The 15,097-nt window shown below is 40.4% G+C and overlaps 1 protein-coding gene across 1 annotated transcript in view; it reads right to left on the reverse strand.

Annotated features, from left to right (window-relative positions):
* Window positions 1-1,212: 1,212 nt before the first annotated feature.
* The window catches only part of LOC126161719 (replication protein A 32 kDa subunit), a 41,973-nt gene continuing 28,088 nt past the window's right edge, over window positions 1,213-15,097 (reverse strand). Inside the window, exons 5-8 of the mRNA XM_049917753.1 lie at window positions 6,650-6,847; window positions 5,281-5,400; window positions 1,498-1,577; window positions 1,213-1,383 (exon numbers count right to left, since the gene is read on the reverse strand). Of these exons, the coding sequence (XP_049773710.1) occupies window positions 1,305-1,383; window positions 1,498-1,577; window positions 5,281-5,400; window positions 6,650-6,847 (477 nt within the window). The 3' untranslated portion in view covers window positions 1,213-1,304. The remainder of the gene's footprint in view (window positions 1,384-1,497; window positions 1,578-5,280; window positions 5,401-6,649; window positions 6,848-15,097) is intronic.

The following is a 15,097-nucleotide window of genomic DNA, read 5'->3' on the forward strand; positions in this document are numbered from 1 at the left end:
TTTTCCGCAAAACTTGATGTACGTGAAATTATTGAAGACGTCTCATGAAACGTAATCGACAAACATGGAGCAAAGAAGTTATTACTGTGGTCGTTCCCAATGAATGCCAATGTATCGCAGCGATACCATGAGAGATTCATCTTTCCCCTGAGTTATTACAGTTATGAATATATGGAGGACAGCAGGCATTGTAAAAGAGTAACTATGAAAGCACATTAAGTTACTGTGATGAATATAAAGCGACACGTCACTTTCATAATAGGTTTCTAAAACCCTACTAAAAATGCCAGAAGAGATGCAGTTCTTAGTTGGGATATAATATTCACACACTTGTGTTTGTCTATGCAGTAACTCATTTCTAGAAGAGCTTTCAAGTGAAAAACTTAAGTTGTCAGCATAATGATTCTTCTTCGTCTCTCTCTCTCTCTCTCTCTCTCTCTCTCTTTACTGGTGAGGGAGGGAGAAACCCAGAGCAGCAGATGAAGTCAACATCCAGCACTCCAGGAATATTCAGCACAGGCGTGCCAGACTTTGTGGCTAAACTAGCACACAGATGGAAACCACAAAACCACAACACAGCAGCAGTTTATGCTGACAACAAAGCTGTGCTCATAACAGAATGCAATGAGCATGTCTGTAGCAGTCGAAGGGTTAAAACTCTTTGTGCCATAATGCAGAACCTCAATCTGAACCCTAGGCAAAGGGGCTATGTCTACATCTGAATTATTTTGGTGTCTTTAATTGTAATTGTGTAATTAATAGTTCCTTTTAAACAGTATTTTATTTGTGGTTACGACTATTAAGGAATAATTGTACTGGAAATTTAGAGCAAGAATTCCATGATGTCTGAAGGAGACCTGAAATACGTGCAAATATCTGCTTCGTACAACTCCATTATTACTTGCTTTTGCAAACTAATGCCCTTCCTTTCTTTAGTTGTACTGTCCTGGAAGGCAATTCCACAAGTTTTAAGCATGAAAATATGCCGTAGCCCTTATCTCCAAGTTATTTGCTGAGAGAAACTGACACACAGTAAACTGCACGAGGCAAGGGCTGATAACACCATCTGACTGTGAGTTCGGGAAGGAGCACAAGTGCTGATAATAATTTAACTTACTCCAGTCATGAGAGAACAGATGTGGTTTAAGAAAAGCATTCAGGAAAATAGTTCATCTGAAAAACTTAGAAAATATTACACACATTTGCAAAGTATTATTGATACAATGTTTTATTACCAAATATATTACCACATATATCTCCAAAAACAATATTTACAAGTGGTCAGCAAATATATTTTAAGCAATTCAGTCTGTGCATTGGAAATGATCTTCATCAATAGTTGTATATATGTGGCCTTCACCACACATAAAAGCGAGAATGTCACTGCAAGAAAAAAAAGAAAAAAGATTGATTTTAACAACAGTTAAATATTACCACTTACGACTCTTCACAATTTTGTAACTCAAAAATTAATCCAACACACTTGGTTTCACTTACTTAATATTCTTTGGCAATAGTTTTCCTTTCAGGGCATTGATAACTTCAGTCCTTGGAATTCCTGTTGGATCAGATGACTTCTGCAGAGAAACAAAGTAACAGGTTAACAACATCTCACAAATATGTAACCCAACAGAAGAATAATTATTTTACACAAAGCGTTACGAAAGTAGTATCATGTCATGCATAAAGCCTTTAAATTAAATTTTCATCTCAACTCTCAACTAGTTTCCCAACATGCACTTCTCCCGTTCTATTGGCAAAAAATGAAAAATAAAATAAAATGGTATCAAAGGAAAATCTGTTGGAGAAAACTAAAAGTTGCTGACTTTCAGGAGCTGAAATGAGTATTATAGTTCATCTAAGCAAAAGTGACATGTTACCTAGCTTTCAGAACTAATAGTTTCTTCTTTGGAAAGAGCAAAGGGATAGGCCGGAGAATAGTAAAATTGGAGTGACTTGCCCTTTCTTTTTAACCTTCCCAAGCTTACCCCTGCCTCTCCCTGAGCAAGGAACTATTACTTCCGAAAGCTCTTTTTACTTTTGTAAGTACCTGCTGGTGGTATTACAAGTATCTTCCCCAGATGGTAAGCACTGGATATCAATTTTGTCTCATACTTTATTAATCAAAGAAACCTTAAGCTAGTTAACTTTTATCCAATTCTTCACATCCTCCCAACTTATTCTGCAGGTTACAAATTGCGAGAACCTTGAAAATAAAATCTATTGTACCACCATTTGGCAGAGTATGTTTGAAGCTGGATTTTTTTTTTCTAGCTCCTTTAAACCAATCTCTTTCCTTTAGAAAATACCTTCTAAAATCTTGTAAAAAAATCTCACAACATACCCTGCATATCCCTTATTCATTTTCTGGAACTTGTAACTAGTTTTCAAGTGTTGTAAGTTCATCATCTCACTTCCCACACAACAAATGCAATCAATTACTTGGCATGAATTTAATATCAAGCTTGTTGTATTACTCTGGCAAAATATAATGAACTGAAATTTAATCCCTCACTTACACGCAACTACATAAGTTTAAGTTAGAAAGGATTGAATGTGGAAGAAGTTTTTTGTGGGTTGTTGCAAAAGGTGCAAATTTCATATGGCATGGATTTCACAAACATTTATATACGTAAAACAGAAATTTCTCAAATCTGTACTATATGAAATTTGCATCTTTGCAACAAAAATGTGATAAATTGAAATAAAGAATAAAATGTAAAAATCCTATGGCTGAAAAGGATAGCCAGTATGTCCTCAAGCAGCCCACTCTCCCCCTCCGGGAGGAAAAAAAAGAGGATTTTGTTGTTTTGCTGTAAAATTTGTTAAAAATTAATTATTGATTGCTGTTACTTAAACACATATTTTGTTTTTTATCAACTCCTGAATTTTGGAATGTGATTATTATACATGTTCTGGTTAATGTACTTATGTCATCAGTCATTCTGACGTTTGGCATTAATTTGTATTATCTTTCATTTGTACTGTGGAGGGATATAAATATAGTGGTTGTCCTCTTTCCTTTGGACACCATTACTTTGGGATGTTACACTTCTTCTATTGTTTTGTTTATTTTTTTTTTTTTTTTTTTACTTCAGAAATTACGTTTTATACCTATAATGGTGGCCTGACTAGTTATTTAACAGGAACGGAATTTTTTACCTCATGTTATGTAATAGTAATAGAACAAGTAGCTTTTCAGCAACTATACTTCCCCAATTTTGTATTACACTCTTTCATGAATTACTTGCACTGCTGCAAGTTTCAGCACTAATACCATGCTGCTGGCTGATCTTTAGGAAGCAGTACTCCATTTAGTTATCTTTGCTACCAAGACATAATTTGTTCCTTTTTTTTTAGGTATTCCTTATTCCATTTTCATGCTCACATTCTGTTTCAATTGATAGCTATATATATTTATGTGACTTGTTTAAAGAAATTTGGTAGAAAGGAAGGAAGATTGAGTTTAACATCCCGTCGACAAAGGAATTTGGTAAAATGGAACATTATATACTACAGTGTCTATCATTAATCATTTGATATACACTGTGCAGTGGTACAAAGTGATTGTAAGCAAGTGCATTTTAGCCCATTCGAGAGTTTACAATTAAGACTTCTGTTGTATGTACATTATTGTACCTTCCTGACAAATTTCTAAGTTTTTTGCTGCTTGAAAATGGCATAACACCAAAATTTCAATGTCATAAAATAAGAAAGTCGTTAAGTGGTAATGACATCTTTTACTAATAAGAAAGTATCACGATCACAATGCTGATAAACTTCAGGATTGCAGAAGCAATATAGATCAGTTTGTCTTAATTTTGTGTGAGAGAGAAAAATTGTATATCTTTTCAGATTGACATTAAATTCTATCTTTCTGTCTCTCTGCACATTTTGTAGATAAAAGCAAACTGGTGTGATACACAATACATGAATGAACAACTGACAGTTAAAAGCCCCTTGGGCTGTGAATCAACCTGAAATTTCTTTTGTTTATTATTCTATTATGTGGCAAGTCTTTCCTGATGATTTCAGAGTTACAGGATTTTCTGTGATAGTCTTCCCACCAATTACCTTAATCCAAGATGTGTAGACATCCGACTTTTGCCTCATGAAACTTAAATCACATAATCATTTGATTACAGCCTCATACTCTTCTGGAACATGACAACAGCCACATTTCTTGAATTTTTTTCCCTTTATTGCACCAAAGTAACAATCATTTACAATAAAGGAGTGGCCTCTAATGAGAAAATAATGCATAATCTCGTCGAAGCTGTTCTAGCGTAACATCAAATGCTAGCACATCGGCCTGAAATGTCACACAGCAGAGCGGCAACGTCAGCCAGTAGTATGCTGACTAGGAGTACACCACGACAGGAGTGACCCGTATACGAAGAGAATATAAGTGCCGCTCCGCCTAGCCGTAGCCGCACTAGAAGACAAGCCGTGATATAAATGCTTTAGCTTGCATGGAAATTGTTTTATCAAAGGACATTGATTATTTACATGTCGCCATTTGCTTGTGGCCCACTTTTGTAAATATATGATGTTAATTATTGTCTATTGAACTAACTGTAGTAAACTCCATTAATAATATTTGCTTGAATTGTTGTCTAGCTATTAGAGAAAACAGCTTCCTAGGCACCTTATATTAGACGAGTGGGCTGAATAGCACCGTCTTTGAAACCTAACAATACAGTAAAGCATTGTTATAAGCAAATACTTCAATAATATTCAACACAGCTGCGTAGTATCAAACACACCAGTGTGATGCCTTAGAAACAGGAGCAGAAATAACTACAGTTGTTTCTGCAGACATTGCAATTTTCTTGGGCCTATATCTTTGAGACAAGTCACAAGCCTTGTATCACTTCAACACACATTACGAGTTGAAAACTAAACAACCTAAATAAGTCCATTTATTTCATAGGTGTTATGAAAAATTCCAGCAAGGGTTTTTTTTTCAGTCACTAATTCAACTTCTAAGTCAACTTGCAATATTTACAAAATTATTTTCAAGAACAACATCGAGGACAATTACATAATCGCAAACACGATTGATACTAAATTCAATATTAGGTAAGATATTTTGAAAATAGTTGCCAACCACTCAACAAATATTTTAATGTTCATTGCTGCACCAGTAAATGATATAATGTTTTTTTTAAGTGTTGATGAACTTTGTAGCTGGTAGTTCTATAACTAATATGTTCCATTAACATAAAACCTCGGGTAAACTCAAGAAGTCTCCTACTGTCACAATAGCTTTTATCTCACCTTAACAACATCAAAAACCATTTGCTGAGCAGGATTAAAACCACTGGAAATGCTGGCACTGTATGACGTAGACATTAAGGAATTGCTAAGATGACTGTCTCCGGTATTCATTCCATTGGTCTGTTGAAAATAAAAAGTTTGACACATATATGAAAGTACAATCACTGTAACTATTTACATATATTGTACAGCACAATTTTCAAACAAATTTTGAACTGAAGCTACAAGAAGGTTATCCTTATGTAGTACAAAAAAACTGCTGAATATTTAAAGCTTAAATTAAACTTTTTAGTTGCAACTAATACATGTAACTACAGAATTAAAACCACTCTGTGTATTGTTGAAACGCAAACTGGTAAAGTACAAGATGACGTTTTACAAATAACTGTACTTAATGTAGGTAACATAAAAAGCTATGTTGTTACACTTGATCAACCTTCTCTTGTGACTGACAGATTGAAGTTGGGAAGGGAGAATGCTACCAGGCATGGAGCTAGTCATGCTTCATAAGGCACTGCACAAACATACAGGCAATACAGAGAGCATGTGGCACCTGAGAAACAACTACTTGGTTGGCGACTGGCCTCCTGCCACTCACTGAAATGACAACCACAATGTACTTTTAATCAGAGCGTAATGCACAAACTGCTTTTGCTGTATCTAATACGTGACTTACTGCTCTGTCCATAGTGACATTACACTGCAGAACAATTCAAGAAACAATGTGCAAGTAGGCTCTGAAGATGAACCCACAGGAGATGGCTAGCTGGCCACCCAGGTCACCTGATCTTTCATGCGCAATTACTTTGTGTGGGGAGTACTCAAGTCTAAGGTGTATCACAACAACCCTCATAGTCTTCAAGAACTGCAGTAGAACATTTCATATGAGACTGCAGCAATTCGAGCAGTCCAGCTTTGATTCGGCCTTCTGCAATTTGGTGACCGCAGCCCAAAAGTGCCAAGAGATGAATGGTGGTCACTTTCAACATCTGCTACAGTCAGATTAGTACTATATTTCCTTTCCTCTCCTGTGTTTCTTTGCACCCTGGAACACTGTTCTCCAATCCACTTTTATTTGCCCAACCCTGATTATCTGTAGCATTTATAAAGGTAATTAGTATGTCTAAGTAAGAAGGGATAATGCACCCATCTTCTTGGCAGACAACACAAATTCATCAATCTGAAGTCAGTCAAAATAAGAACCCAAATAAAATTATGGCACACTTGACACTCCAATAAAAAATGTTGCTACATTATTAGTTAGCCACCAGCTGCTAGGGAGAGAGAGAGAGAGAGAGAGAGAGAGAAAATATACCAATTTTACTGCACAAAATACACAGAATGTCAAAGACAATCAAACAATATATACCGTATCCACTTTCTTGACAGCTGCTGCCATTGTATTTGCGTGAACAATTTCCAGCATGTGAACTGTGAGGTCATTTAGACTTTCAAGAGGCATGATCTTAAAAATCATTATGTGTTTCTTCCCTTGCTGAGTTCGAACAGATCCATATATTCGACAGTACGTATTCTCAACTATGACAGGCACAGCATTCTGGTCATCCTGAAACATTTTTAAAAAAAAATTATAATTATTTTGATTTATACATCATAGCATTATCCTGCAAATTGCACACGATTGTTTTCAATGATAGAAGGAGTCTGTATTCAGTGGACTTCTGATTTGTTATAGAAATGAGTTCAAAAAGGATCACACCATACTGTCAGCAAATATACATACAACCTGCACGCACACGTGCGCCGCACAGGTGTGTGCGTGCGTGAGCGCGCGTGTGTGTGTGTGTGTGTGTGTGTTTGTGTGTGTGTGTGAAGGAGGTGGAGGGGTGGGGTGGGGGGGTGACAGGCTTTAATATTTATGCTGAGCATCATTCAGCAGTCAGCTTGAAGCTGCAACTGCTTTAATAGTGCGCACATGCACATAAACACCTGCGTGCACCTCCATCACTATATATATATATATATATATATATATATATATATAATAGAGGGAAACATTCCACGTGGGAAAAATATATTTAAAAAGAAAGATGATGAGACTTACCAAACAAAAGCGCTGGCAGGTCGATAGACACACAAACATACACGCAAAAATCTAGCTTTCGCAACCAACGGTTGCCTCGTCAGGAAAGAGGGAAGGAGAAGGAAAGACAAAAGGATATGGGTTTTTAGGGAGAGGGTAAGGAGTCATTCCAATCCCGGGAGCGGAAAGACTTACCTTAGGGGGAAAAAAGGACAGGTATACACTCGCACACACACACATATCCATCCGCATATACACAGACACAAGCAGACATTTGTAAAGGCAAAGAGTTTGGGCAGAGATGTCAGTCGGGACGGAAGTACAGAGGCAAAGATGATGTTGAACGATCAAAGGCAGAGCCACGTGTGAAAGCACCCACGTGATTTACCAACTGACCTGCCTACACTGTGAAGCGTTCTATGTGGGAATGACCAGCAACAAACTGTCCATTCGCATGAATGGACACAGGCAGACAGTGTTTGTTGGTAATGAGGATCACCCTGTGGCTAAACATGCCTTGGTGCACGGCCAGCACATCTTGGCACAGTGTTACACTGTCCGGGTTATCTGGATACTTCCCACTAACACCAACCTGTCTGAACTCCGGAGATGGGAACTTGCCCTTCAGCATATCCTCTCTTCTCGCTATCCGCCAGGCCTCAATCTCCGCTAATTTCTAATTTCAATCTGCCGCCGCTCATACCTCACCTGTCTTTCAACATCATCTTTGCCTCTGTACTTCCGTCCCGACTGACATCTCTGCCCAAACTCTTTGCCTTTACAAATGTCTGCTTGTGTCTGTGTATATGCGGATGGATATGTGTGTGTGTGCGAGTGTATACCTGTCCTTTTTTCCCCCTAAGGTAAGTCTTTCCGCTCCCGGGATTGGAATGACTCCTTACCCTCTCCCTAAAAACCCATATCCTTTTGTCTTTCCTTCTCCTTCCCTCTTTCCTGACGAGGCAACCGTTGGTTGCGAAAGCTAGATTTTTGCGTGTATGTTTGTGTTTGTTTGTGTGTCTATCGACCTGCCAGCACTTTTGTTTGGTAAGTCTCATCATCTTTCTTTTTATATATATATATATATATATATATATACCTTCGTGGAATGTTTCCTTCTATTATAACCATATATATATATATATATATATATATATATAATAGAGGGAAACATTCCACGTGGAAAAAATATATCTAAAAAGAAAGATGATGAGACTTACCAAACAAAAGCGCTGGCAGGTCGATAGACACACAAACAAACACAAACATACACACAAAATTCTAGCTTTCGCAACAAACAGTTGCTTCATCAGGAAAGAGGGAAGGAGAGGGAAAGACGAAAGGATGTGGGTTTTAAGGGAGAGGGTAAGGAGTCATTCCAATCCCGGGAGCGGAAAGACTTACATCAGGGGGAAAAAAGGACAGGTATACACTCACACACACACAGACACACACACACATATCCATCCACACACACACAGACACAAGCAGACATTTGTAAAGGCAAAGAGTTTGGGCAGAGATGTCAGTCGAGGCGGAAGTAAAGAGGCAAAGATGTTGCTGAAAGACAGGTGAGGTATGAGTGGCAGCAACTTGAAATTAGCGGAGGTTGAGGCCTGGCGGATAACGAGAAGAGAGGATATACTGAAGGGCAAGTTCCCATCTCCGGAGTTCTGACAGGTGTTAGTGGGAAGTATCCAGATAACCCGGACAGTGTAACACTGTGCCAAGATGTGCTGGCCGTGCACCAAGGCATGTTTAGCCACAGGGTGATCCTCATTACCAACAAACACTGTCTGCCTGTGTCCATTCGTGCGAATGGACAGTTTGTTGCTGGTCATTCCCACATAGAAAGCTTCACAGTGTAGGCAGGTCAGTTGGTAAATCACGTGGGTGCTTTCACACGTGGCCCTGCCTTTGATCGTGTACACCTTCCGGGTTACAGGACTGGAGTAGGTGGTGGTGGGAGGGTGCATGGGACAGGTTTTACACCGGGGGCGGTTGCAAGGGTAGGAGCCAGAGGGTAGGGAAGGTGGTTTGGGGATTTCATAGGGATGAACTAAGAGGTTACGAAGGTTAGGTGGACGGCGGAAAGACACTCTTGGTGGAGTGGGGAGGATTTCATGAAGGATGGATCTCATTTCAGGGCAGGATTTGAGGAAGTCGTATCCCTGCTGGAGAGCCACATTCAGAGTCTGATCCAGTCCCGGAAAGTATCCTGTCACAAGTGGGGCACTTTTGGGGTTCTTCTGTGGGAGGTTCTGGGATTGAACGGATGAGGAAGTGGCTCTGGTTATTTGCTTCTGTACCAGGTCGGGAGGGTAGTTGCTTGATGCGAAAGCTGTTTTCAGGTTGTTGGTGTAATGGTTCAGGGATTCCGGACTGGAGCAGATTCGTTTGCCACGAAGACCTAGGCTGTAGGGAAGGGACCATTTGATGTGGAATGGGTGGCAGCTGTCATAATGGAGGTACTGTTGCTTGTTGGCGGGTTTGATGTGGACGGACGTGTGAAGCTGGCCATTGGACAGATGGAGGTCAACGTCAAGGAAAGTGGCATGGGATTTAGAGTAGGACCAGGTGAATCTCATGGAACCAAAGCAGTTGAGGTTGGAGAGGAAATTCTGGAGTTCTTCTTCACTGTGAGTCCAGATCATGAAGATGTCATCAATAAATCTGTACCAAACTTTGGGTTTGCAGGCCTGGGTAACCAAGAAGGCTTCCTCTAAGCGACCCATGAATAGGTTGGCGTACGAGGGGGCTATCCTGGTACCCATGGCTGTTCCCTTTAATTGTTGGTATGTCTGGCCTTCAAAAGTGAAGAAGTTGTGGGTCAGGATGAAGCTGGCTAAGGTAATGAGGAAAGAGGTTTTAGGTAGGGTGGCAGGTGATCGGCGTGAAAGGAAGTGCTCCATCGCAGCGAGGCCCTGGACATGCAGAATATTTGTGTATAAGGAAGTGGCATCAATGGTTACAAGGATGGTTTCCGGGGGTAACAGACTGGGTAAGGATTCCAGGCGTTCGAGAAAGTGGTTGGTGTCCTTGATGAAGGATGGGAGACTGCATGGGTGGTGATCTACGTAGGCAGAGATACGTTCTGTGGGGGCTTGGTAATCAGCTACAATGGGGCGGCCGAGATGATTGGGTTTGTGAATTTTAGGAAGAAGGTAGAAGGTAGGGGTGCAGGGTGTCGGTGGGGTCAGAAGGTTGATGGAGTCAGGTGAAAGGTTTTGTAGGGGGCCTAAGGTTCTGAGGATTCCTTGAAGCTCCACCTGGACATCAGGAATGGGATTACCTTGGCAAATTTTGTATGTGGTGTTGTCTGAAAGCTGACGCAGTCCCTCAGCCACATACTCCCGACGATCAAGTACCACTGTCATGGAACCCTTGTCTGCTGGAAGAATGACATGGAACGGTCAGCCTTCAGATCACGGATAGCTTGGGCTTCAGCAGTGGTGCTGTTAGGAGTAGGATTAAGGTTTTTTATTGAAGGATTGAGAGGCAAAGCTGGAAGTCAGAAATTCCTGGAAGGTTTGGAGGGGGTGATTTTGAGGAAGAGGAGGTGGGTCCCGCTGTGACGGAGGATGGAACTGTTCCAGGCAGGGTTCAATTTGGATAGTGTCTTGGGTAGTTGGATCATTAGGAGTAGGATTAGGATCATTTTTCTTCGTGGCAAAGTGATATTTCCAGCAGAGAGTACGAGTGTAGGACAGTAAATCTTTGACAAGGGCTGTTTGGTTGAATCTAGGAGTGGGGCTGAAGGTGAGGCCTTTGGATAGGACAGAGGTTTCGGATTGAGAGAAAGGTTTGGAGGAAAGGTTAACTACTGAATTAGGGTGTTGATTGGAATTTTGAGGTTTTGGAGGGAGTGGAGCTGGAAGTAGGAGATCGAGTAGATGGGAGAGACTGGGTTTGTGTTACCCCCGGAAACCATCCTTGAAACCATTGATGCCACTTCCTTATACACAAATATTCCGCATGTTCAGGGCCTCGCTGCGATGGAGCACTTCCTTTCACGCCGATCACCTGCCACCCTACCTAAAACCTCTTTCCTCATTACCTTAGCCAGCTTCATCCTGTCCCACAACTTCTTCACTTTTGAAGGCCAGACATACCAACAATTAAAGGGAACAGCCATGGGTACCAGGATGGCCCCCTCGTACGCCAACCTATTCATGGGTCGCTTAGAGGAAGCCTTCTTGGTTACCCAGGCCTGCAAACCCAAAGTTTGGTACAGATTTATTGATGACATCTTCATGATCTGGACTCACAGTGAAGAAGAACTCCAGAATTTCCTCTCCAACCTCAACTGCTTTGGTTCCATCAGATTCACCTGGTCCTACTCTAAATCCCATGCCACTTTCCTTGACATTGATCTCCATCTGTCCAATGGCCAGCTTCACACGTCCGTCCACATCAAACCTGCCAACAAGCAACAGTACCTCCATTATGACAGCTGCCACCCATTCCACATCAAATGGTCCCTTCCCTACAGCCTAGGTCTTCGTGGCAAACGAATCTGCTCCAGTCCGGAATCCCTGAACCATTACACCAACAACCTGAAAACAGCTTTCGCATCCCACAACTACCCTCCCAACCTGGTACAGAAGCAAATAACCAGAGCCACTTCCTCATCCGTTCAAACCCAGAACCTCCCACAGAAGAACCCCAAAAGTGCCCCACTTGTGACAGGATACTTTTCGGGACTGGATCAGACTCTGAATGTGGCTCTCCAGCAGGGATACGACTTCCTTAAATCCTGCCCTGAAATGAGATCCATCCTTCATGAAATCCTCCCCACTCCACCAAGAGTGTCTTTCCGCCGTCCACCTAACCTTCGTAACCTCTTAGTTCATCCCTATGAAATCCCCAAACCACCTTCCCTACCCTATGGCTCCTACCCTTGCAACCGCCCCCGGTGTAAAACCTGTCCCATGCACCCTCCCACCACCACCTACTCCAGTCCTGTAACCTGGAAGGTGTACACGATCAAAGGCAGGGCCACGTGTGAAAGCACCCACGTGATTTACCAACTGACCTGCTTACACTGTGAAGCTTTCTATGTGGGAATGACCAGCAACAAACTGTCCATTCGCATGAATGGACACAGGCAGACAGTGTTTGTTGGTAATGAGGATCACCCTGTGGCTAAACATGCCTTGCTGCACGGCCCGCACATCTTGGCACAGTGTTACACTGTCCGGGTTATCTGGATACTTCCCACTAACACCTGTCAGAACTCCGGAGATGGGAACTTGCCCTTCAGTATATCCTCTCTTCTCGTTATCCGCCAGGCCTCAACCTCCGCTAATTCCAAGTTGCCGCCACTCATACCTCACCTGTCTTTCAGCAACATCTTTGCCTCTTTACTTCCGCCAGGCGAAAGCTTGAATTTTATGTGTATGTTTGTGATTGTTTGTGTGTCTATCGACGTGCCAGCGCTTTCGTTTGGTAAGTCACATCATCTTTGTTTATATATAACAGCAGCCACTACAGTGCATCTCTGTAATCATATAAAGAGCAAAGTATAACTGGTGCTAATCTACTTACACTGATAAATATATAATTTACTACAACATTCCGTTGTGTACATGAAAAAAGGAGCATTTGAAAATAGCCACTCCTTATTCTCTTGCATTATTCAGCTGCTTTTCCTTTCTAATGTTTCAAACAAAGTATTTAATTAACTTTGCACAGAATAATGTCAATTGTACATGCACTGTCAAACACAAAACCCGTTTAACTCAAGCACTACTGTTGAGCAGAATTTATATCAATTATACCTAATATTTTGATAAATTGTAAGAGTGGTTAACAAGCTCTCTCTTTACAACACCTAGGGATTTTGCAATTTCCTGCCCGATGTCTACTGGCAAATTATTAAAGGATGAAACCTAAATAGGGAGGCGTCTACATTGGAATTACTTATATTTTTAGTACTGTGGCTGTGAATTTCATAGTTTATCCTAAACTTATCGTATTATTACGCACAAATATGAAAAGGGAGTAACTCTACTGGCACACAGGAGTAAGAATCCTAGACCTCTAAGAGGCTTCTTTAAGATGTTTGGTTATAGACTTACATAATGTTCTTGTTGCATACTTCAGTAGAATAGTTACATTTTTACATTCACTAAAATATCCCAGAATAATATGGCACAGGACAGTAGTGATTAATAATAGCAATTCCTTGTGCAGGGCAACACACAGATATTTGTAAGTTCACATCAGGTAAAACCGAAGTGTTTTTGTATTGCTAATTTATAAACATGCTGGTCCCGGCTCAGCTGGAGACCTAGAACTTCACACATGGGGCCTCATACTGCACATGCCCTACATCTCTAATTCCATTACCATGCTCCGAACTGCACAAGGATCATGGTTACACTGCTTACTGTGAACCAATTGTGTCTAGTATGGAAGTATTTAAGGTCTTTTCTCAGTATATCTGTCGGCAGCAAACATCACTGCCTGATGGACTGAAGGCAAATGAGTTACTTAAGTCAAGAATAAGAGTGCCCCAAGTTAAAACTTTTTTGAAGGCAAATGAGTTACTGAAGTCAAGAATAGGAGTGCACCCAGATAAAACTTTTTAATTTAATTCAATGTTCCCCACCCTCCATGGTATAATTTGTTAATGTGACCTTCTGTTTTCTATTTTACAGTCATGACTCTTTCCATGCAACAGGAATGCCTTTAATGTCATACTGTTTTTGTTTCCTTAATATTATTTTCTATCTACACAATAGAAGCCCTTGGCAAAATCACATAAAATGCCAACATGGTAATTTTCGTTGTTTAGTTCTACCAAAAGGGAATCTGTGTAATTGTATATCACTTTTCCTGTAGAAAGGTATTTATAGATCAGAAGGAGCTGCTGTTAAAAGCCTACAATATTCTGGTGTAAGTTACTTTCTTTGAGAATTCTGAGAATACAAGGAGAGAAATGGGTCCGTAATTAGGGGTCACTTATTTATAAATTCATGAAAAAACATTTGGACTAAATTACTGCCAATATAGCTCAAGATTTTTCACATTTTAATTGAACTACCGTCACAGCTAGATGAGTTATTACTTTCCAGTGTCATAATTTGTAATCTATCAAACTGCTGATTTGACAAAACTGATATCTGCTGTTCAGACTGCAAGTCTTGTCTGACAAGGCAACCACATAGCAATCAGATATTTGTGGTACGTGAAGTTCAGTGCACAAGTTTCAATGTTCCCAAAGCATGTTCATGCAACTTTCAAAAGTTTAAGTAAATAAACTTTGGAGTCTCCCAACTATCTTTAACACGCTAAAAAAAGGTTTTATTTTTTGACAAGTTCTGTGGTAGATTGCCTGCCTGCCCCTCTGTGGCGGGGAGTCAGTTCCTGTCTGATTCAAATTGTTAAGCAAAGGTGCACACTTCATGACCATTTCCATGAAGTGTAAAATACATACAGAGGATAAAATTGTTTTTTATTTTTTTTTAATTCATCAATCTTGATTAACAATCTTTTATAAAAGATTAGTAATTAAGAGCTCATATTTGCAATGAAAACTGGATTTTTGTATGCAACGTGTAATTAATAATAAGATGATTAGCAGTCTCGAGCGCTACTGATTCCTCCACCCCAACCCCCTTCACGAATTTTATGCTCCACAAAACATGCAACTTGGTTTAAAAATTTGAATCCAACAGAAATCGAATCCAGCTCCCCCCCCCCCCCCCAAACACACACACACACACACACACACACACACACACACACACACACACACACACAGCAGAT

The sequence above is a fragment of the Schistocerca cancellata genome, chromosome 2, assembly GCF_023864275.1.
Source record: "Schistocerca cancellata isolate TAMUIC-IGC-003103 chromosome 2, iqSchCanc2.1, whole genome shotgun sequence".
Classification (NCBI taxonomy): Eukaryota; Metazoa; Arthropoda; class Insecta; order Orthoptera; family Acrididae; genus Schistocerca; species Schistocerca cancellata.